The sequence below is a fragment of the Arvicola amphibius genome, chromosome 11, assembly GCF_903992535.2.
Source record: "Arvicola amphibius chromosome 11, mArvAmp1.2, whole genome shotgun sequence".
In the NCBI taxonomy this organism is placed as follows: domain Eukaryota; kingdom Metazoa; phylum Chordata; class Mammalia; order Rodentia; family Cricetidae; genus Arvicola; species Arvicola amphibius.
Genome location: NC_052057.2, coordinates 24036209 through 24058159, shown reverse-complemented (window position 1 = coordinate 24058159; position 21951 = coordinate 24036209). Strand labels below are relative to the sequence as shown.

At 40.2% G+C, this 21951-nt stretch overlaps 1 protein-coding gene across 4 annotated transcripts in view; it reads left to right on the top strand.

Moving 5' to 3' along the window:
• The window catches only part of Postn (periostin), a 32114-nt gene that overhangs the window by 7692 nt on the left and 2471 nt on the right, over positions 1-21951 (top strand). The window contains exons 5-21 of one of the 4 annotated variants that reach the window (XM_038347430.2): positions 1857-2021; positions 2869-3015; positions 3466-3607; positions 4840-5052; positions 5634-5768; positions 6615-6763; positions 7956-8092; positions 9315-9445; positions 9912-10042; positions 10133-10235; positions 10344-10411; positions 10737-10782; positions 13347-13427; positions 16361-16450; positions 17285-17374; positions 18024-18101; positions 18457-18540. In XM_038347430.2, coding sequence (XP_038203358.1) covers positions 1857-2021; positions 2869-3015; positions 3466-3607; positions 4840-5052; positions 5634-5768; positions 6615-6763; positions 7956-8092; positions 9315-9445; positions 9912-10042; positions 10133-10235; positions 10344-10411; positions 10737-10782; positions 13347-13427; positions 16361-16450; positions 17285-17374; positions 18024-18101; positions 18457-18540 — 1990 coding nt within the window. The remainder of the gene's footprint in view (positions 1-1856; positions 2022-2868; positions 3016-3465; positions 3608-4839; positions 5053-5633; positions 5769-6614; positions 6764-7955; positions 8093-9314; positions 9446-9911; positions 10043-10132; positions 10236-10343; positions 10412-10736; positions 10783-13346; positions 13428-16360; positions 16451-17284; positions 17375-18023; positions 18102-18456; positions 18541-21951) is intronic. The other 3 variants (XM_038347431.2, XM_038347432.2, XM_038347433.2) reach the window with 3 other exon arrangements.

The window sequence follows — 21951 nt, the reverse complement described above, 5'->3', positions numbered from 1 at the left end:
CAGCATCTCAGGCAGAGCTGTTACTGCTGAGTCAGGGGCTGGACTCTTGTCTTTCCCTCCACCTCAGCGCACTCCCTGTTCCTCTGAGCACACCCTCTGTGTTAGTGCCGAGTCACGTTCTTGGCTTCCCTACACCTCAGTTCCCTCCTGATTCCTTTTCAGCACACCTGGGCTTCCTCGCCTTAGCAGCAAAGGTTAGATGTTTTCTCCTGGCAATGCACCCAGTCCTTTGCCTGCACCTTGCTGACTTTGCCTCTCACTCTAAGGTGTACAGTCATAAAATCTGTAGGGTTTGTCCTGATTTCCCTTAGGACCCCAGCGATTCTAATCTCCACATTAATGTTTCCTCTCCAAAAATGATGTGGCTACGTAAATAAAGGATACCAAAAATGTCAGTCATTTCTTATCTCCATAAATCCCTGCATTTCTCTAACCCTTTCTCCCATAATAGGCAGAATCAATGTCAACATTCAGATTTAAAAAACTGTAAGCGACCCCGCCTCTCCCATCTCAATTCCTTAAACATTACCTAACCAGAAGATTATCATGTTTGTCTGTGGTAAGCCTCCTTGTGCTTTTGCTCCTGAAGAATCTTACCCCTTGTTTGGCTTTCCCGAAGCCAAGCCCGATCTCTGAGTCCCAGCCCCGCACACGCTTCAGTTTAATTGTTGATTTGATTTACTCCTTCCCCACTTTTCACAGAATTGTGCCGTGCAGAGCGAATTTCGATCATTGCCCCAAGGATATGGAAATATGTCCCAATGGAATGGTTATGAGCTGCTCGCCCAGCAGTTTCTCTGTCAGCGTGCAGGATGACATCACACTATCCTCACCTGCTTTAGTCTTACCTGCTTCTGCGCATGCACCTCCAAATCACTCTGATAAAGTAGCTGCGTCCGTCACTGGAGTCCGTAAAGCCCGCTGTCCTTCTAGGCTCTTTGTATCTGCACCTTATCTAGTGTGACGTGACAAGTGCCAGAATGTTCTCCTTTCCATCACTGCGCTCACTATCGTACGAGCACAGCAAGGTGTGAGGCACAGGCTTGGGAAGAGACAGGGTGATGGTTAGGAACAAGTATAAAACCCTTGCAAAAGCTCAGGTGATCACAAGGGTGGTGGAGCATGCCTGGGATTAATTCTAGCATTCAGGAAGCCCAGTTAGGAGCATTGCCATGAGTTTGGAGCCAAGCTGGACTACATGATGAGATACAGTCTCCAAAAGACAAGCATAAAAACTACAAAAGCCTCAAGTGTTGTATGCAAATATAATAGCATATTGAGAACCTGATATCACAATCTACTGACATTGTAACTGTCTGATGATGTTACATTCCTGGTTGTTAACCTATCTGAAGATTGTCTTGAAAATTTTATTCCTAAAAATGTACAAGCATTCAGAATTAAGGCCCTTCACCAGCTATGTGAAATTTCAAAAGTCCTCAATCGTTTGGAATAATAAAATTCTGTTATTTGTGTCATCTACGATCAACTGATAACTGAATCAGAAAGCCACAAAAGAATAGAAATGGGGCTAGAGAGATGACAGTTAAGAATGCTGTAGAAGACCCAAGTTCATTGCCAGCACCCACATCAGGCTGGTCACAACCACTTGTAACTTGAGCTCCAGACACCTTTGGGCACTCTCATACATATGGTGAGTGCACACATACAAACACATACACATATATACACACAGACACACATACACACACGTGCACAGGCAGGCAGGCAGGAATACATGCATGCACTCACGCACATGCATACACACACACACACACACAAATAATAGGTTTTTTTTTAAGGGGAGAACTTCAGAAGTAAACTAAAACAAATGAACTTTTTAAAATTCCTCCTAGGACATTCGCAGAGGACTGGAGAACAATGTCAATGTCGAGTTGCTGAATGCTTTACACAGCCACATGGTTAACAAGAGAATGTTAACCAAGGACCTGAAGCACGGCATGGTGATTCCATCAATGTACAACAATCTGGGCCTTTTCATTAACCATTATCCCAATGGGGTGAGTTTCATTCATCAACTTCACACTTCTAAGGCATGTTTTTCCTAAATCTAACTGTTCCCTATCATTGGACCTTCACAGAAATAATAGTGTTTGTCACTATAATGTAAATACTTGCATTAGTTAAAAGAAAACAACTTGGCCCTTGTGAAACTTCAATCCAATTGGCTCCTCCTAAGGACTGAATGGTTGGCAGCTGGGAGTCACTGTGCATTAAACGGTTTCTTACAAATGGTGAAATGCACACTTAAGAGTGTGGTGACTGCCCTGGTCACTCTCTGGACGCTATGCTGTTTGAGAGTCTTGAGTTTTTGAGTTAGTTAGACTATGGCAAACTGTCGTCTCAAGGTTTTTTTCAACATTCAAATTTCCAGAGGAGAAAAAAATCCCATTGATGAGGCAATGCTACTTATTGTTCAGTAGGCCGCATGACAGTTTTGCAACGGAAATTTTTATTCCTCTCTCAGAATTTATTTCAGAAATAATTAGAACTATGTACACAGTTCTTTGACCATCATTAGAAATAGTTTATAACTATAGTAAAGAATAAAAATAAAATCAATAACTCAAATGAAGGAAATTATTGGCCTTGAATGTCCAGAAATGCTTTTAATTGATTGGGGTTCTGAAGAGTTCTTTCTGTTTGACAATACTCAGGTCTTAATCCACAGCTACGGCCCTCCGCATATAGAGTCTGTATACTATACCAACTAGGTCCCCAGATTATGCGCTTAGCACATAGACACTTTACACCGTATTGCTAGTGCATGGGGGTGCAAAAATCGCCCTGCTGTCTTAGCCATCAGCGCTGGATCTGATTTTTTTTTTGTTTCTCGAATGACTGCAGGTTGTCACTGTAAATTGCGCCCGAGTCATCCACGGGAACCAGATTGCCACGAATGGAGTGGTCCACGTCATTGATCGTGTCCTGACGCAAATTGGTACCTCCATCCAAGACTTCCTCGATGCAGAAGACGACCTTTCATCCTTCAGAGTAAGAACCCGGCAGGTTCCCCTGATTCTCTGAAAGAGAAGGAAGGTTCCTTTTCTGGCAAGATCTGCAGACTGCAAAAGTGCTAGTCAACAAATCTGGCAAAGTGCAACAATATATTCCACGAAATAACCATTTCCACTTCATAAAGGAGATACCATCCCATATATAGTAATAATACATGTTTGGATATGATGGTTAATATTCTTGGTGGGTAAGTACAGTGTTTGGGGTCTATAGAACACATTGATTCAGTGACTGAACATGGTGCTGGATTTTACTAAAGTTGGATAAATACTGGCAGACTTTCCTTTCTAGCCAATGGTTTGATAAAACCTGGGGAAGACTTCATCGGTTGGACCAAAAAGTAATAGTTTAACAATCTAACACGCGGAAATGTCTCTGGTGAGGCTGTCACCTCCCTCCTGATACCCTAGGCCATTTGTGTTTCAGGCTGCTGCCATCACCTCTGACCTACTGGAGACCCTTGGAAGAGATGGTCACTTCACGCTCTTTGCGCCCACCAATGAAGCATTTGAGAAACTCCCACGGGGAGTCCTAGAAAGGATCATGGGAGACAAAGTGGCTTCTGAAGGTAGGAAAATGTCTTCCTCTCATGGAGACCTAGGATGGAGGCCATGGAAAAAGAGCAGTTATGGCCAATAATGGCAGTTGTGATAGGAAAGACAAAAACGTGGGGTGCTCTAGAAAACATCATTTAAAAGATGGGAAAAATACCCAAGTATCATTCTTGATAAAAAAAAAAAAAAAAAAAAAAAAAACAGCTGCAAGGTTGCAGCCTTTCATGCTGTTTCCAAGTTACAGAGGTTATTAAAGTATTAAAGGTTAATAAGGGCTGGAGAGATGTCTCAGCAGTTAAGAGCTCTGGCTGCTCCGGAGAAGAACCTGCCATCAATTCCCAGGACCCCACGATTCCAGAGGACATGATTTCCTCTTCTGGCCTCTGTAGGCCCCAGACATGCGTGTGGTGCATGAGCAGACATGTAGGCAAACACTCATACTAATAAGACAAAATAAATAGATCTTTTTACAAATGAAAAAGAAAGATTAATCAAGTGTGGCAGAGTAATATTGGGCTTGATTTTAATATGGAATGATATTATGCAATACTTTCGACTCCAGATATATGCCGCAAGTTCTAACTGAGCAGAGGAACTTATATGGCTCCCCTTGGCCAGCACACATTGCTTCACAAATGTATTTGAGCCCTTTCTTGCCTCCCTTTCAACAGCCAGATGGGTTTTGCACTGTGCTAACTACTTCTATATACTCAGTCTCCAAATATGTTTATTCAAATACAGCTGACAGACTTTGAGAATATAAGTCTCGATATCATAGACTTAAGAGGCAGTTCCTTCCAGATGCTCTTCTGGATTTTCTAGGTGTTGTTTGGGGGGAATGGCTTGCCTTGCCCTCAGGCTCTCAAACTAGTTTGCCGATCATGAATGATCTTTTGGAAGGTGGTGAGCGCAGCACTCTGTTTGAGTGGTTTCCAGCAGTCATGCTAACAGATAAGTTCAGAGACTGTCTAAAAGACTTTTCTTTTTCTCTTTTCTTTTGTTCTCCTGGTGCTGCAAAAAATAATTCTGGAAGCTCATATTCTCTTCTCCTCCTTTTTAATAAGTAAATCTGTTCCTACTGAGGCAATGATTTAAAACGCCCACTTTCCTAGAAACTGTATAGTTAAGACTTTAGAATTTCAAGTCTTACATCTGTGTCATATACCCTTGGCGGATGCATAATATAAGGATCAAATGTTGTTTCCCTTGACCAGAAGTTAACTGCCCTTCTCCCTTTTCTCCCCAGCTCTCTTGAAGTATCACATCCTAAACACTGTGCAGTGTTCCGAGGCTATCACGGGAGGAGCTGTGTTTGAAACCATGGAAGGAAACACGGTTGAGATAGGCTGTGAAGGGGATAGCATCTCCGTCAATGGAATCAAGATGGTGAACAAGAAAGACATTGTGACAAAGAATGGTGTCATCCACCTGATTGACGAAGTCCTCATTCCTGATTCCGGTGAGCAAGGCCTCCCAACCGCCACCCTGTTACCTGTTAACTGTTGCCAGTTAAGGTGTTTGGAGAGTAAGTCCATGAAGAGCTAGTGAGAGGTCTATAAAAGTACACCTAGCAAAGTGGCCATGTGCTCACGAGTGCCAACTCCGAGGCCTGCAGGAGTCATGGGCAGCCCGAGCAGGACCTTGGCCTGGAATCTCGTCTTTATGAAAGGTTTTCACACTGCTAGTGTGTTTCTTGGCAATAAAAAGAGAGATAGTGGTGGTAGACTTCTGGTAAAGGAACGGGTGTGTGACTCACAATATAGAAAGAGCTGAAAGGTGAGTATTGGGGGTTAAAGAAAACTACACTATAAAGCGATAAAGATGGAGAGAAAAATTCCCTCTAAAGTTACTTGTGCTGATCAAGTCCGTCACTTGGAAGCTAGGCTCTTCATACTAAGGCGGCGAAGGATGTTTTACTAGATTGACGCTCCAGTAAATAGCTTACAAGAGTAGAAAAGAGCCAGGCATTGATTTACGACCCCTGGGGTGCGGATCATAACAATGACGAAATTGTTGAGATGGCAATGGTTTATTTTACAGCCAAACAAGTCATTGAGCTGGCTGGGAAGCAGCAAACCACTTTCACAGACCTGGTGGCCCAGCTAGGCTTGGCATCCTCCCTGAAGCCAGATGGGGAGTATACTTTGTTAGCACCTGTGAACAACGCCTTCTCTGGTAAGCACTGAGCTCTGCTGCTTCTTCCTCCCTGGGGGACCGTGATTATTCTGAATACGAAGTCATAGATAGTTTAGAAAATATTAATGAGGCTTTTGCAGTCTGGAAGATGCAGGTGTCAAATTGTTAACGCATAAAAGATAAACAAGAGACAGTTGCTTCCGGATCATGATGGGAAGTACATTTTTCACCTAGGTATTGCTACTCACTGACGATATTTAGAACACATGCTGAGGTCTGTTCTAGAAACTTACTTCACAGGAAAATATATAAATTTTGAGGAAAAGTTTAGTGACCAAAAGTCAAACGTGTTAAAGTCAAGTTGCAGTATATGACATTATTAATTAAAGAAATAAGAATTTCTAGAAATACTGAATCTCCCTTAGATTAATACTGTGCGCATGTTTTGGCTTAAAGCCGCGTTTTGGAGTCTGTGTGCTGTGACCCATTGACCAGCAATAAGCATGACCTTACAAATGGCTCATCATAGCCACCCACATGACTAATGGACACCTAATTGTCAGGGGAAAAAAAGAAAGAAGAAACAAAACAAACAAAGAAAAACCTTGGCCACTATAAAGATTTGGATTTTGCCGATGGCCATCATGAAAATAAAGTCTCCTATGTAGATGGAGCCATTGTTTGTTCAATAAGAGCTTCGTGGTCATAGTTTAGGGTGACAGGTCAGCTTGTACTGTCAGATGGCCTTGCTAGCCTCGGGTATTTAGCTCATTTTTATGATGTGAGCAAGGGACACACATGAAGAACATGAGAGATGCCCACTTTCAGGTTTCTCCTCCAGCCATGTTGCTCAGACCCAATGTTCCTTCCCAATTTTCTTCACAGACGACACTCTGAGCATGGATCAGCGCCTCCTTAAGCTAATTCTGCAGAACCACATATTGAAAGTAAAAGTCGGCCTTAGCGATCTCTACAACGGGCAGATACTGGAGACCATCGGAGGCAAACAGCTCCGAGTCTTTGTGTATCGCACGGTAAGTGGGTTGGACCAGGGTCTACTGCGTCTCTACACTGGTTTGAGCGTCACCTGGCATGTGCTGGTCCAAGAGCCACAGGGAATGTTCCTCCTCAGACTTTGGTAAAGCTGATTAGAAAATTGAATGCCCACCTGATCAGAGTTGAGGACAGCTCGGAGAAAGACAATGAGGAGAGCACGCCGATGTGCTGTGTGTGACAGATAATCAGCCTTTGTTTCCACGAACAAGAAACTATGTTCTGAAATATTCATTTAGATTTTAGAAAAGTCCTTATAAAGTCAATCTTTGCCTTGTAGAGTACTTTGTAGTTTAAAGGGCAGATTTTATGCTGAGTCAAACATGTAGGGTATCCATATTATGGTATCTCCATTCAACCATGGGGTATCATTTGAGTGATTTTCAAAATGAATTTATAAAGGCCCATACGGAGTTCTGGACCCCATGAAATGAATTGGAAGTATTATATCCTGCGGCAAATTTCCTAGAAACATTGACTGTCAGTATGACAACGCAGCCAAAAGGCTTTCCGGGGAGGAAAGCATTACCTACAGACCGATGTGGCCCGTGGTGACTCTTCACTAAGGCTTTGCCATGGCAAGGCACACATTTTAAATAGTTAAGAAAATCACTTCATGTACATATATTAAGTTACACATATACACACATTGAATCCTACATATGCATACAGCAAATTATACACGCACACACATTAAATAAGACTTCTGCTTACGGTAAATTGCATATGCACATATATTAAGTTAAGCTTATGCATTTATTAAATTTTTAAACTGGAAATAAATTAAGGTCTAGACATATAAGACATATGTCTTACTGCCAAGAAAACGTACTAGATATGAGGATTACAAGAAGTACTGAACTTCGGAATATTTATAGCCAACATTAACATCAAGAGTTACAGAGACGCTAAACATGAGACAGGACAAGGGAAAATAAACGGAAGTGGAATTTTATGTAGTCTGTGTTCTGCTGACAGAATGCACAGGCCTGAGGCATAAGGCAGCTTGGCTAGTGGTAGGAATGGATGAGAGGTGCACAGGAAAATTATATAACATTACAAACAAGAAAGAAGCTCTCTTCTCTGGCCCTCATCAGTCTACTGGCCTCTTGGAAGGGCTAGCTCAGGTGGAGCACAGGAAAGGGCATCATCTTTCTTCCTTCCCTCGGCCAGGCTATCTGCATTGAGAACTCCTGCATGGTGAGAGGAAGCAAGCAGGGAAGGAATGGTGCCATTCACATATTCCGAGAGATCATCCAACCAGCAGAGAAATCCCTGCATGAGAAACTGAGGCAGGATAAGCGCTTTAGGTAAGTCTCCCAGCTGTACCTGCACAAAAGAATAAGTGCTATTGCAGCCATCCAAAGAAGCATCCGGCTCATAGTATTGCTAACTCCGGTGATACATTGGCAACCCAACCCCAACACCCAAGGCTCCACAAACATCATGGAAGAAGGAAGGAAAGGTTGTAGGAGCTGGATCTTTGCTGTGAGACAATGGTGTCTATATATGACAGGGAAGTTCACTCAACAACAACATGGCCACCTAAATAAGACCTTCACAGTGACAATGCCAAGTGACACATCAGTATGAATGAGGGACATTTCATGAGGTCACACCCCTAGATTGGGAATTACAGGCATCTATGGCCAATGAGAGGAAGAATCAACTTTCTGCTGTGGGGAGTCACCTAATAGGCTTTCCAACTCTCCACCAGCCCTAAACCTGTGTATAGATCAGCAACACTAAAGGGGCTCATCAGACTGTGTGTGTGTGTGTGTGTGTGTGTGTGTGTGTGTGTGTGCGTGTGTGTGTGTGTGTGTGAGAGAGAGAAAGACAGAGAGAGAGAGAAAGACAGAGAGAGAGGGGGGGAGGGAGGGAGGGAGGGAGGGAGGGAGAGAGAGAGAGAGAGAGAGAGAGAGAGAGAGAGAGAATAATTAAGGAACACTGGGTTTGAAGAACCAGGGGAGGTGGCAACACAGAACACAGGAGGGGGCAATGAAGAGGGGACAATGATGTAAACACAACTCTCAGAGAGGAAATTCTAAAAGGAATCTAAAAAATTAAAGTGAAAAAATACATACAAATGTTTTAAAATCAATACATGTTTTCAGAGCTATTTGGTCTGTTCCTGGGGATTCAAAGTATGATTTCGTGGGCAGAAAAAAAACCTTAAAGTCTGACTTACTCCTTGAGATTTTTCTTTTAATTGTTTGTTTAAAAATGGTAATATATAAAAAGACCTCTTCAATAAAGTATCAAATGAAACAAAATTTTATGTCACATAAAATGTGACTTTGATAATGTGATTTTACAAGAAAAACAGAGGTGGAGAAATTTATAAATTATTTTAGTCATTTCCCCATTAGACATCTTACTTTACAGGGACATTACATTTAATCCCACGAAAATGTGTGAGGTGGTTTCTCAGTTTCCAGACCGCGTGGATTCCACCCTACTCTGTACCGTGCAGTTGAGTGAACCTACATCTGACGCGTAGCGAATTAAACGCAATTCTCTGCTCTCTCTCAGCATCTTCCTGAGCCTCCTGGAAGCTGCGGATCTGAAAGATCTCCTGACACAGCCCGGAGACTGGACCTTGTTTGCACCAACCAACGATGCTTTCAAGGGGATGACAAACGAAGAGAAGGAGATTCTGATTAGTGAGTAGCGGCGGGTGCCAGATATTCACCCCTCATATTAAGAATCTTGGCTCTTCCTCCAGGTTTTCTGCCCATATTTAAGAAAATAAAAGAAATCCCCCCAACCCACCCCCTGGTTTCCTTAACAAACTTTGGTTTCCTTTACTGTGGCTGGGACGTGCGGAGAGCCATTTGTTAATGTTTATTCACAAACTGCTCATTGCCATACCATAATTTGTCGAAAGACTCACAATTGTATGGTATAAAAGGGAACTGTCATAGTTTCAAGACTAATTGGCATAGCTTGAGTTGATTGAAATGACTAATATTTTGATAAAGCATTGGTATCTACTCAAAAAATTTTTGACATTGTGAGAAAACAGAGAACTGGGAAAACAGAAACAACGGGGTGTTTTATCTCTCAGTCTTGTATCAAAATGTCAGAAAAGCAGCGTATTATTAAATCAACACCTGTCTTTTCCTGCAGGAGATAAAAATGCTCTTCAAAACATCATTCTTTATCACCTGACCCCAGGAGTTTATATTGGAAAGGGCTTTGAGCCTGGAGTCACTAACATCCTGAAGACCACACAGGGAAGCAAAATCTACCTGAAAGGAGTAAGTTACTACAAGGGATTTACAATGTACTTATCATTATTAAGTGGTTTCCATATAGTTTCTCCTTAACATCACCCCTTCTTTTGAAAGGTGAATGAGACGCTTCTGGTGAATGAGTTGAAGTCCAAAGAATCTGACATCATGACAACAAACGGTGTCATTCACGTCGTAGACAAACTCCTCTACCCAGCAGGTCTGTACTGACTGAATGTATTGATGGATGGGATACCATTTGACATGAACTGAGTTTTGATCACCCATTCATTTCCTTACCAAATCCACTGAATATTTATCTCCGTAGACATCCCAGTTGGCAATGATCGGCTCTTGGAAATACTGAACAAACTGATAAAATACATCCAAATCAAGGTACAGAATGCTGTTGGAATTTACTTCTAGTTTGTTGAGCAGATGTTGTAGGGCTAATATAAAAAACTAGAAATTAGTATAGCATAGTAGTAGTATACCTTTAGTATAATGTAGAAAACATGGAAAATATAGCATAGCCCATATACTTAGCTGTGAACTGTTTTATAATCTTAAAATATTTAGTAACAAACCTGATAGTTATTAAAGAACCTAACCTGACTTCATTTCTGCTGAGTGACCTTAGCTGTTTTTATTTTAAGTAGAATTATAGTGTCCCTGGTGTACAATACATTGTATGTTACTAAACATAAACATTTGTTTTTAGTTTGTTCGTGGCAGCACCTTCAAAGAGATCCCCATGACTGTCTACAGTAAGTATAAGAAAAGTTTGGGCTACAAATGGGGATGATGTGCAAGCAAAAAAAAAAAGAATATTATCTCTTTGTATGTACAAAGACTGCTGATAATCTGGTATTTAGAATTCCAAATCCTGTAAAACTCATTGTTCGTCAAACAGGGCTTGAGATCTGAAAGAGGCCGCACAGGCTTGGTCACACCCTCCAATTCTGTGTAACTGCTTCTCTACTAATTGGAAACAAGAAAGATGCATTATCAGAGAGTAAAGGCATGCTCTAGAATGAGGGAAAATAAACAAAAAGGGTATACACAAGGACAGACTGCTAGAAGACACCCCAGAGCTATCCGGAAATGTTAACAAGTGGGCACAGGATAGCATGGTAAAGGATTGTCACTCATCCTGCCCTGGACCTAAGCCGTGCGCAGGAAGATGTGCAGACAAGTCCTAATTCTTAGGAGATTTTGGTTCAAAAGCAACCACATCCAAAACCGGGCAAAGGAACCCCAATGATTGTTTGTAATCCCCTATGCTACCAGATTATCAAGATCAAAGCTCAACTACTAAACAGTGGCAAAAGACGTTTCTCTCTCATCGTAAATTCTGCTGTCAGTCGTCCGATAACTTCTTCATTATGGTCCCTCCCCCCATTTCTTTCGCTACAGCTTTTAAAGCTGAAGTTCTTTTCATTTTGTTTTGACTCTACCACGAAACAACCAAGTATGCTAAAGCATTACTTTACTCACCTTTATTCCGACTAGAAATTTATTCTACTTTCTATTGTGAACATTCAGTTATCTATTTATGGACATTTCCCTTAATATTAATGATAGACATGAGAAAGGAAAAAAGTCAATATCTGGAGCAAAACAAAATGTCTGCTTCTCTTCCTGATAATACCTCTGCAATCCGGGGGCCGGGCTCTCAGAGATGCCTTAGGGATTTCTTTCCATTGGATCATGATGATTTAGCATGTTCTAAATTCCAGCCATGGAAAAAAAACACTCTGTATAAAAATAGCAGGGTCCTCATGGCCTACATTCATCAGATATGAGACTCTCCCATGCTATAAATCTTTACAAAAATCTTGTTTGTCTTTCCCAATTTATCTGTATAGGTTCCACTATGGGCTGTACATGACAACACAGTATTTTGCCTATTATGAACCAAAATGCTGTTACAGTATGACGTGAATTATGTTTTCAGAATTATGCAACCCTAGTAACTTGCTAGCCCACTCGTGCGCTGTTAAGTAGCTCTGGGTTTACAGCCCTTGATGGGCTGTTCCACATAGAGGGGCAGGCTGACTGAAGCAAAGTCTCCACTTTGGGGTTCATTTGTTACCTTGTCTCTACTATTTCTTCAGTTTTGTTGGTGCTCATTTTTCTTCTCCCCCAAAATACCACACATTTTACATTTTTTATTGGAGAGTACACTTTGGTATAAGTTGTCAATACAAGATATTTCATGTAGAGAAGGACCAAAAAAAAAATCAGGAAATTGTTAGACCTGCTCAAATGAGTTAAGCCTTCACAAAAGCAAAACTGCCGACCATGTCAAGATTCTGACGTTCAGATTCCTTGAAACCATGCATCACCTTAATTATTCCACTTGAACAATAGCAACAGAGAAATCTGTGTGCTCCAGGGGAAGAGTCCTGTTTGGCAGAACCACTTGAGAGATCAAGAAAAACATGGATTTAATACATTGTAGAGTTTTATACTTTGAGTTTTCAAGAGAGAACCTATGATTGGAAAGTAGTTCCCCTAAAGGCCTAGCACACACCCCAGTTCAGAAGGTCGACACAGCTTGGCATGTGAGAGCCATGGTTGAGACTGGTGGGAAGGCACACTGGGCTACTGACTCTTGGTCACAATTGTGACAAAATATCAAGAGACCCGTAGCTCTGATGAACTGGCGCATGTGGCAAACTGCACCACTGAAACCTCACTCAGGAGGAGGTGGTAAACATTCACCACAAAACCCTTGTGTGGAAACCACCTTAAAACTATCCTAACAAGGCTGAAAATTAAATAGTGACCATGTCCTATTTGTTGCAGAAAGCTCATGACTTCCTGGCTGAAATTTATTCTCCTCTAGAATCGTGACTGATCTTCTGTATTTTCTTCTCTGTGCCAAATGCATGGGAGTACTCCAAGGGCCTTTTTCTTCCCATAGCCTTCTTTTCACTGAGAGAGAAAATCTGACAATGCAATTTGAGTTATCGTGAATTGCATGAAATTAATCATGTTTATTTGTCTTCTGTTGCTATGCAGCCAGTTTTCAAGAAGCACAATGGAAAGTCAGTGCATTAGTGCTGCGGGTCGTAGTGGTAGATTTCTAGGTAGGATGTGTCATTTAGTTAGCGCTTCCCCCCTCTGGAACATAGTCAAGCCACTGGCCTGCAGGATTCAGCATCTGGACACGAGAAGACATTAATGCACTGTGAATATTTCCGGTGATTGCCTGAACCCAATCCCATAGCTGATAACTTAGCACCACCACAGAAAGACCAAAAAGGACAACTTCCTTTGAGTTGTTTCTGTGTAAGCTTCGTTCATGCTCCACTTTTATTTTCAGCAACTAGAATTATAACCAAAGTCGTGGAACCAAAAATTAAAGTCATTCAAGGCAGTCTTCAGCCTATTACCAAAATTGAAGGTAAAAACCAACATCCTCCGTGGTTCCTTCCACTCTGAAAGAAAGTGCCATGTAATCAATTCATTTCTCTGAATATACCTACATTCTTTTTGAAACTAACATGCTAAATATTCCTTTACAATCGGCATGCTTGTGTAATTGCAGATTGTGGAGTGCAATATGTTTTTAAAGCTAAGTAGATGGTGCATCCCTAATATTTTCAGTACATTTGCTTGTATTTATTTTCATTTAATTGAGGTTGTGTCGACACTAGTACCCAGATAATCACTTCATAAATTAACCTTAAACATTTTTGCTGCAGATTCCTTCAAAAAAATACACTTTTTTGTAGCTCTTTTTCCGACCAACACACACACACACACACATACACACACACACACACATCTCTTTTATGCTATTGAAAGAAAAATTTTCAAATATATGCATGCATTTTTTCCCAGTGAGCAACCTAAGAGAGTATAGACAATGTACGTTAACAAAAGCCTTAAAAATTCCAAACAGGCATGATATACATTAAAACTTAGATTGCCAAGACAGAAAAAGAAATAGCGCAGTTTAGTGAGTCAAACCCGGGAGCCTACACTTTAACTCTGGACATATTTTATATACATATGTATCAAATATATGCCTCTCATATTTCAAACGTCACTTTCTCTCTATATTTACTATGCTAGCTGATGTTGATCTCTTAGATATTAGCTTGTTTCAAGCTTTTTCATTATCTCTAAGATCAAAACTAAGTACCGGTGTCCTTGTTTTGGCATGTTGCAGCAGTAATTTGCACAAAGAACATACCTGCTGTCATCTTTCTTCCATTAGAAAGATGAAAACAGTCTTTCCCAAGAGAGGCAGATTCTGGGTTTAATTGAATCTTGGGAACACCATTGTTTTCATTATTCTTGGATTTGGGTTTGATTTTTATTCTGTGACAAATTTATATATGTTTCTTCCCTTTAAAGTAACCCTGACTTAAACTCACTGAAAGCAAGAGGTTAATTCTCTGCCTGGCTAGCTATAGATATATTCATTCTTAGGTCTACAGTTGAGTTAGCCTTTAAAAATCTGTGCTTCGCTTTAAAAAAAAAAAAAAAAGCAACAACAAAAGCCCAGTTCCAACCATTTTATTTTCTAGCTGTTGATGAGGAAAAACTGAGATTTTAAGTAGAAATTAAATGTAAAAGGTTTTACTACAGTATATATTGATCATGTCAGTAAAAAAATGATCAGATGATTTTAACCAAAGATATTAGATTTAAAAAAAAATAGAGTCACTAAAATGTCACTCTGATACACGGCTTCCAAAACTAAAGCCATTCACGTGTGCCGTGTTCCCATTTTCAAGGACTCTTCTCCTTCCCTGTTTCTTCATTCGACTCATGAATCCTCTCAGTCTTTGTCAGCTGGTTTGATGTCATGATTACCTTAGTTGGGAGCATCCTTGAGTCAGGCTACTTAGGTTCTTCCTCATTATTATCTGGATGAAGATGGGGTCATCTCATCTGTAAATACTCTTTGATGTGAAACCAGAAAGTGACACCTACTCCCGGGTAGCACAAGTGGAGAAGCCAGCAGCCTCTTGGCAACACCCACAGCTCCCCATTCACTACTCTCAGTCCCTTCCCAGGGTTTGAACTTCGTGAATTCATTGATGCTTTATGAGCATTTACTAAATGCAGGAGAGTCCAAGACATAATTTTAGAATATTTTTTTTTATCAAAAAGACACCAAACCAAAATTCAGAATGAAGAATAAGTCCACTAAAATTGAGCAATAGGTCCCTGTGCTGGATGTTCTCCCAAGCTATCATCTGAATACACAAAAAAGAAGTTTAGTGAAATTCCCTCCTTTGTAGTAATAGTTAATAATCAAAGGTGCTTCCAGAATTTCAATTCAACTTTTCTAAAGAAAAAAAAAAAACCCTTAGGCATAATGCTAACTCATTTCCTTGTCGTGAGTCATTGTATATACTTCCTTTTGAGGATTTACCCTTCATGTTGGCATCCCTAAGGGGCTCACATACAAAATATCACAGCTTGAAATTCTTACGGTTTTCTCTCTCTCATTATTTATTACTTATTACTTAGCTCTGGGTAGTGGTGTGCTTTGATGATTTCTCAGCAAACAAATCAATTTTCTCAAAGATAATCGATTATAGCTCCATTCAGCTGGCGAGAAGTTGCAAGTTAAATGTACTGAACGGAATAATTCTCCTTCCTCTATAAAACATCCCTCATCGACTAATGTAGCAGTCAGCTTCCTAACATTCCAGCTGATTTTCTCTGGGAACAAAATCATTCTGTAAGTCAAATGCAACCAGCCCGCTGTGCATTTGAAGGGCTGTGTAACTTAGTCGCTATAGCTGTGTGCATCTTTCTCTTAGCCAAGGTAAGTACTCAAGTCAGTTTTCCTAGAAAGTCTAAAACACAGCATCTTCAGGGTAAGTATATTAGATTTTTTTAAATGTCCAGTCATGTGCTCTTAGATAAAAAAATACAAGGTCATAAGTGATAAAAAATTTAAATTAAATATTTCAGTAAAGATTGGCAAAGGATATCCTATGGCAAAGTGTAATTTAAAACAATTGTCATCCGAGTGACTCCAAACTGTAATGCTGTCTGATTCCCAGAGAAAGCCACATAAAATACTTGGCGTAATCATTCCTTACATGCACTAACACAGACGACAGTGTGCACAGCTTGCTGGTGCATCACTGTAAGGTGGGTTGGGGTGGCAGTGTTAACAGATGCAGCTGAGGTGTTTGTTCTCTTAAATGTATGTCTAACCTAAAGACAACGGGAAATGTTCAAAACTAGTTTCATAAAACCAAAAACACCAAAGTCTGAGCAACAAGAAATGTGGAGACAAACTTCTTATTGGGGCAATGTAAGGGGCTGCTTTCAGGAACTAACCTGTCCCCTAAAATAATGTCTCAGGACCTGCCATGACAAAGATCCACATTGAAGGTGAACCTGAATTCAGACTGATTCAAGAGGGAGAGACGGTGACAGAAGTCATCCATGGAGGTATGCCTTGTGCCCTTTCTTCTATCTAGGTGGCATCCTGTGACATTCGAAAAGAGAGTTTAGAATTGTCAAAGAGCTGATTTTTCTCTTGATTTTCATTTTACCTAGGCATTTTTTTTTTTACTAGGTCTGAGTTCTTGCTACCTTATCAAGGATATAGTGCAGCTTATTTTTAAGTGGGTTCAGTCATAGTTTAACAGTGAAGCCCCTGGACTACTTCTTACGGATATGCAAACAGTAATCATGAAGTATAATGATTACAATTATGTAAACACAAAACGACATTTCTCAGGACAGAAGAGAACTGGTGGTTTCTTTGTGAGACTCTGGTAATAGGGGCTGGTGCCGTGGGTCGGTAGGAAAAGACAGCTTCTCCCAAACCTGACGTCTGAGTCTGAGTTCCATCCCTGGGTTCCACATGGTAAAAGGAGCAAGCTGTTTTCTGACCTCCATAGGCACATCATAGCTTCTCTCTCTCTCTCTCTCTCTCTCTCTCTCTCTCTCTCTCTCTCTCACACACACACACACACACACACACACACACACACACTAAAACAAAACAAAAATGTAATAAACTTTTCAGGGACGGTTTTATTGTAAGGTTTCTTTTCCAATGGCAGACTCACCTTGCCAACTACCCCCACCACTCACCTGAGTCCCAAGAGTTACTCAGACTGGTTGGAACGAATTCATAGTCTGTTCCGACAATGGCTACAATTGACTCTCAAATATGAGTGTTGTAAGAAGCGTGTCTTTGATTAAAATCTCTAGCTCTCCTAGGTATAAACACCATAAGAGGGTAAATCACGTGTGGTTTTCTTTCTCTGCCTTCAGAACCAGTCATTAAAAAGTACACCAAAATCATAGATGGGGTTCCTGTTGAAATAACCGAAAAGCAGACCCGGGAAGAGCGGATCATTACAGGTAATTTTTAATTCCATATGTGCGCTGAACTCGCTATAAACACAAGTTATACAAACCCTAAAATATGTGCATTATATAAGCTTAATCTTTGTCATAGTGACTATTAAAATTACTGTTTCCCATTTTCTTTCTGCAAAAAATATAATATTCCAAATATGTTACCTATTTTTTAACTCTAAGACTTTTTGTTAGATATGTCCATAAACATGCATTTCTATACTGTTTACATGTACGCCTTATGATATTCTGCCTCTAGCTTACAGCTTGTTACTGAGTTATTGGGTACTAAAAGGAATTTTCTTTGAGGTTCCATAAATGTTAAATTCTATACATCTACATACCAAGATGTATGAGTCTATCTAAAAGAATTGACAAATTCAGTAACTTTTATACGAGACTCGCGTCTATGAATGAACCTAAAATTTTAAATTTAACACCTTATATATTTCATACTTAGACATTCTGCAGACGCAGTCTGTGCCTCATATTTTAAAATAAACTTCACTGGGGCATAGCCACGACCATCATTGGCGTAGCACCTCTGCCTGCGCTTCCTAGGTTGCGGCGTGGCTGCAGCACACACCACGTGGCCCGGAGTCTTCTCAGCCTTTACAAAACGAGTTTGAGCACTCTTGTTTCTGTCCTTTAGGTCCTGAGGTAAAATACACCAGGATTTCTACAGGAGGCGATGAAACAGGCGAGTCGCTGCAGAAATTCCTCCAGAAAGGTCAGTAGGTCTGGGAACGCAAGAGTGTGGCGTTCAGCACTTGTCCCATTGGCTACAGCCAGCTTCAAGGCCTTGAGCACGCTGTCCACACCACCTTGCTCCAGTGTTCATATTCCACACCAGCATAAGGTGTTTGTCCAAAACGGGGGACAAGGCCAAAACGGTAACCATGCAGATCGTTTGCTGGTACACTGATTAACAGCTGGCGAAAACACTACCAAAAGCCAACACCAAAACCTTAAAAGGGGCTGAGAGGTGGTCTGGAGTTCTCTACTGAGCAGATGGCAGGATGTATCGTGTCAAATTCCTTTTCATTGAGTGAACCAATTTCTGCTGTGAACGTGTGTCCTCTCAGAGGTCTCCAAAGTCACAAAGTTCATTGAAGGTGGCGATGGTCACTTATTTGAAGACGAGGATATTAAAAGGCTGCTCCAGGGAGGTTAGTAAACACCAACAACTAACCCGTAACAGGCGGTGGAGGAGGGCTTCGGCTTTTTAAAGACTGGGTGTGCAGGCCGTTCCTTTGATTAGATGAAAAAGACGGCGCGGTGAGCTGTCTTCAGCGTGTTGACTGGTGCACGTAGGTGGTCCTTCCCCAAAGTGATTGCTGGTTAAACAGTCTTTAAAAAGTTTCATGGTATCCACTGGGGAGCAATGAATACTGTTTTGCCTTGACACAGAAAATTGGGCAGATATTTTTGACTATGTAAAAGATGAATGATTTTGCTGGCAGAGAAGCCTAAATTTGAAAATGCGTTTCATATTTCCAAAAAAAAAAAAAAAAAACGTATTCAATGTCCCCGTGACAAAGACAGGCATGACTGGGAAGTTTGTAGGTGCACAGTTAAGGGTAACAGTGCTTTTAGCGACTTGCATTTCCAAAACTGCATTCTTACGAATGAATATGCGTTTCTGCTTACTGTTTCAGTGATAATCTGTCCTCAGGATTATATATTCTTCAGCATATAAAATTAATCTTTGAAATATGGAATGTTCTTGGTCTGTGGACTGACTTTCAAAAGAAAAAGAAAGGATTCAAAATATACAAATGCTCTCTCAGTGATGGTTATTCAAACAAACAAAAATTAGAAAGGGTTTTAAAGTTGTTTGGCTCACTGACACCTAAGTAAAGGCAATTTTAGTTCAATTTACTAAAAACAAAACATAAGACTAAATATGATTCAGAATAGCAGTAAAGAGATGTCTACAACAAATATGCTCTTTGCAGTATATTATGAATCAAAAAAGACACCTGAAATTTGATGTTAATCTAAAATCCAGTTCAGATGGCTTTCTGCTTATAATTTTTTTTAAAAAAAAATTTATCGCTATGTCTACAAAAATATAGCCCCTCTGAAGATCGTGTGTGTTTCTGGAAGTGATATTTGCTTGTTTGAATATAGATGACATTTCTGGATTTGCAACAGTGATTCTTTGCTCCACCAACAATGTATCTTCTTTTCAGTATATATTCAGTATTTCTGAAAAATACAAGATTTTCCTCCAGAAGGCCGGGAGCTGATGGCATATTCCTAAGTCATAGCGAAACCAAACAGTCCTTGACAACAGAGTGCAGGGCTCACTGAGTAACTCTCGGCCATAAAAACATAAAAGACCTTGAAACGAGAGGGCATGGATTGTGAAATGTAAATTGAATTCTTTGTTTTTCTTTTAACCCTTGCCATAGTCAGCAGCTTCATAGAATGGCAATGCTTCTTAGAGAATTAATTAGAATCTTCCCCTACTTATATTGTTTCATTCCCATAGGCTTAAACTGTGGGTAAGTATGTTTCCCCTCCTTTAATTAATAATACTTCCAAAGTTTTCTTTGAAATAGCACTTAAACAGTAGATAATTGGTTTTCCCTACCAGAATATATGTACTACCTTTCAAGAAAATGCTGTTTTCTCTTTAATTTAAGAGAGCTATTTCTATTTCTGTTTCTCTCAGAATTTCCTTTCACTTCTCAGGATGTGAACTACCCACAGATCTATAAGGCATGGTTTTCAAAGCGTGCCACTTTAGAAAGCTTAGCAAAGTGTTTCTGAGGATTTTTCTTTCCTTAAAAAGGAGGGCGTAGACCTGGGGAGATGACTCAGATGTAAAGAACAAGTATTGCTCTCTCAAACTACTGGGATTCAGTTCTCAGCACCCACAAAGTAGCCTTCAACTGCCTGTAACTCCAGTTCCAGGGACTCTGGCACCCTCTTCTGGTTTCCACTGTCATTGCACACACGTGATGCATATAAACTCACACACATACATACACATAAATAATAAATAAATGAATCTTTGTAGAGATTCACAACTTGCAATATAGTTCCTAGTATATGGCCCTTAGCTGGAAAAGTTAGTCCTTTTCTAGCTCTAAACATCAAGTTGCCTCTGAATCACAACCAGCCCCTTGACTTCAGGTATCTGTTTACCTCTCTGAGTCGCTTCCTAAAGCTCTTTCATTTTGAGATATCTGAGGGCCTAGAGAGCAAACCTAGGCTTTTCACTTTATTATAATTTCCTCCTGAGATGTTTCTGAACCTAACAGAATATTGCTGATTTGGATGCTGCCATGGCAGAATAATGATAATTGGCAAATCTCATTGTCGGACACCACCAAATGTACGTAAGGGAACCCGAAAGCAGTTGTTCATTTGAAAAGGGGAGCCTAGGGATTCTTCTTCATCCTGAAATCAATTTGCAATTAAGAAGACTTAATAAGCTCACTAACTACAAACCATACCTTTTTACTAGGTATTTAAGGTTATATCCATCTCATTGTGATGAGACTTCATAAACAATTATTTTGTTATCAAATAAACCTGTAGCTAAAGAAAATCTCTATTTGACGTGGAATGACATAGGCTTTGCTATTCAAGGACATTTCCCCTCTGTCATCCAATCTCAAAAGGTTCTCTGTGGTTCTGTGTTTAACTAGAGTGCTAACATGGTACAGCAAATAGTGACATGGAGAACTGACAGGTTGGGAATGTACTAAGACTGGAGAAATGCTCATAAATTCTCTAAACTGTAGGTTTTCTCATTTGCTCGCTGTTGTGCATCTTACACGATGCTTGCATCAGTTTACAAAATTGAAAAAAATCCCCAATAAAGAACATCGTCTTTCTTGCTGAATATTGATACTGTATAGAAAGCAAATAATATTTTAAAGAAAAGATGAAGGTAATCAGAAAAATGAAGTCACCACAGGAACCAATCAGTCTTCAATCCCAAATACCCACAAAATGAAGATAAAATGTAACTTTAGGCTTACTAGATAGATAGATAGCAGGAGTTATACTCAAAGGATTAGAGAATTACTTTTCAACTATAAAACAGAAGTTGTACAAACATGTGGAACTCTTAAATATGAAAATGCCAGGGCTAGAGAGAGGGCTCAGTGTCTAAGGGCCCTGACTGCTCTTCCAGAGGATCTGGGTTTGAGACTGAGCACATACAAGGCAGCCTACAATGGTCTGTTGTAGGCTGAACAACTGAACTCTAGTTTAGTGGGTTCTGCACTCTCAGCTCTTCAGACCCTAGGCATACATGTGGTGCATAGACATCCATGCAGGTAAAGAACCCCTATACATAAAGAAAAAAATTAAAGAAAAAATGAAAAGTTTTATTATTTGTAGCTATTTAATTTCGTAATGATTTCATAGAATGGGTCATAGAATTAGGGAGAATGAACATTGAAATACTTCTAAATTGCTTATCGGTCAATAATGAGAATTGTACAGAGGAATACATAAGACATACAACAACTGAAATATTGGTAGCTTTCTTAGAAGGTAGTGACACATTTTACCAAAAAGTCAGTCGTATGAAAATCATTTATTCCATGCAAAAACTG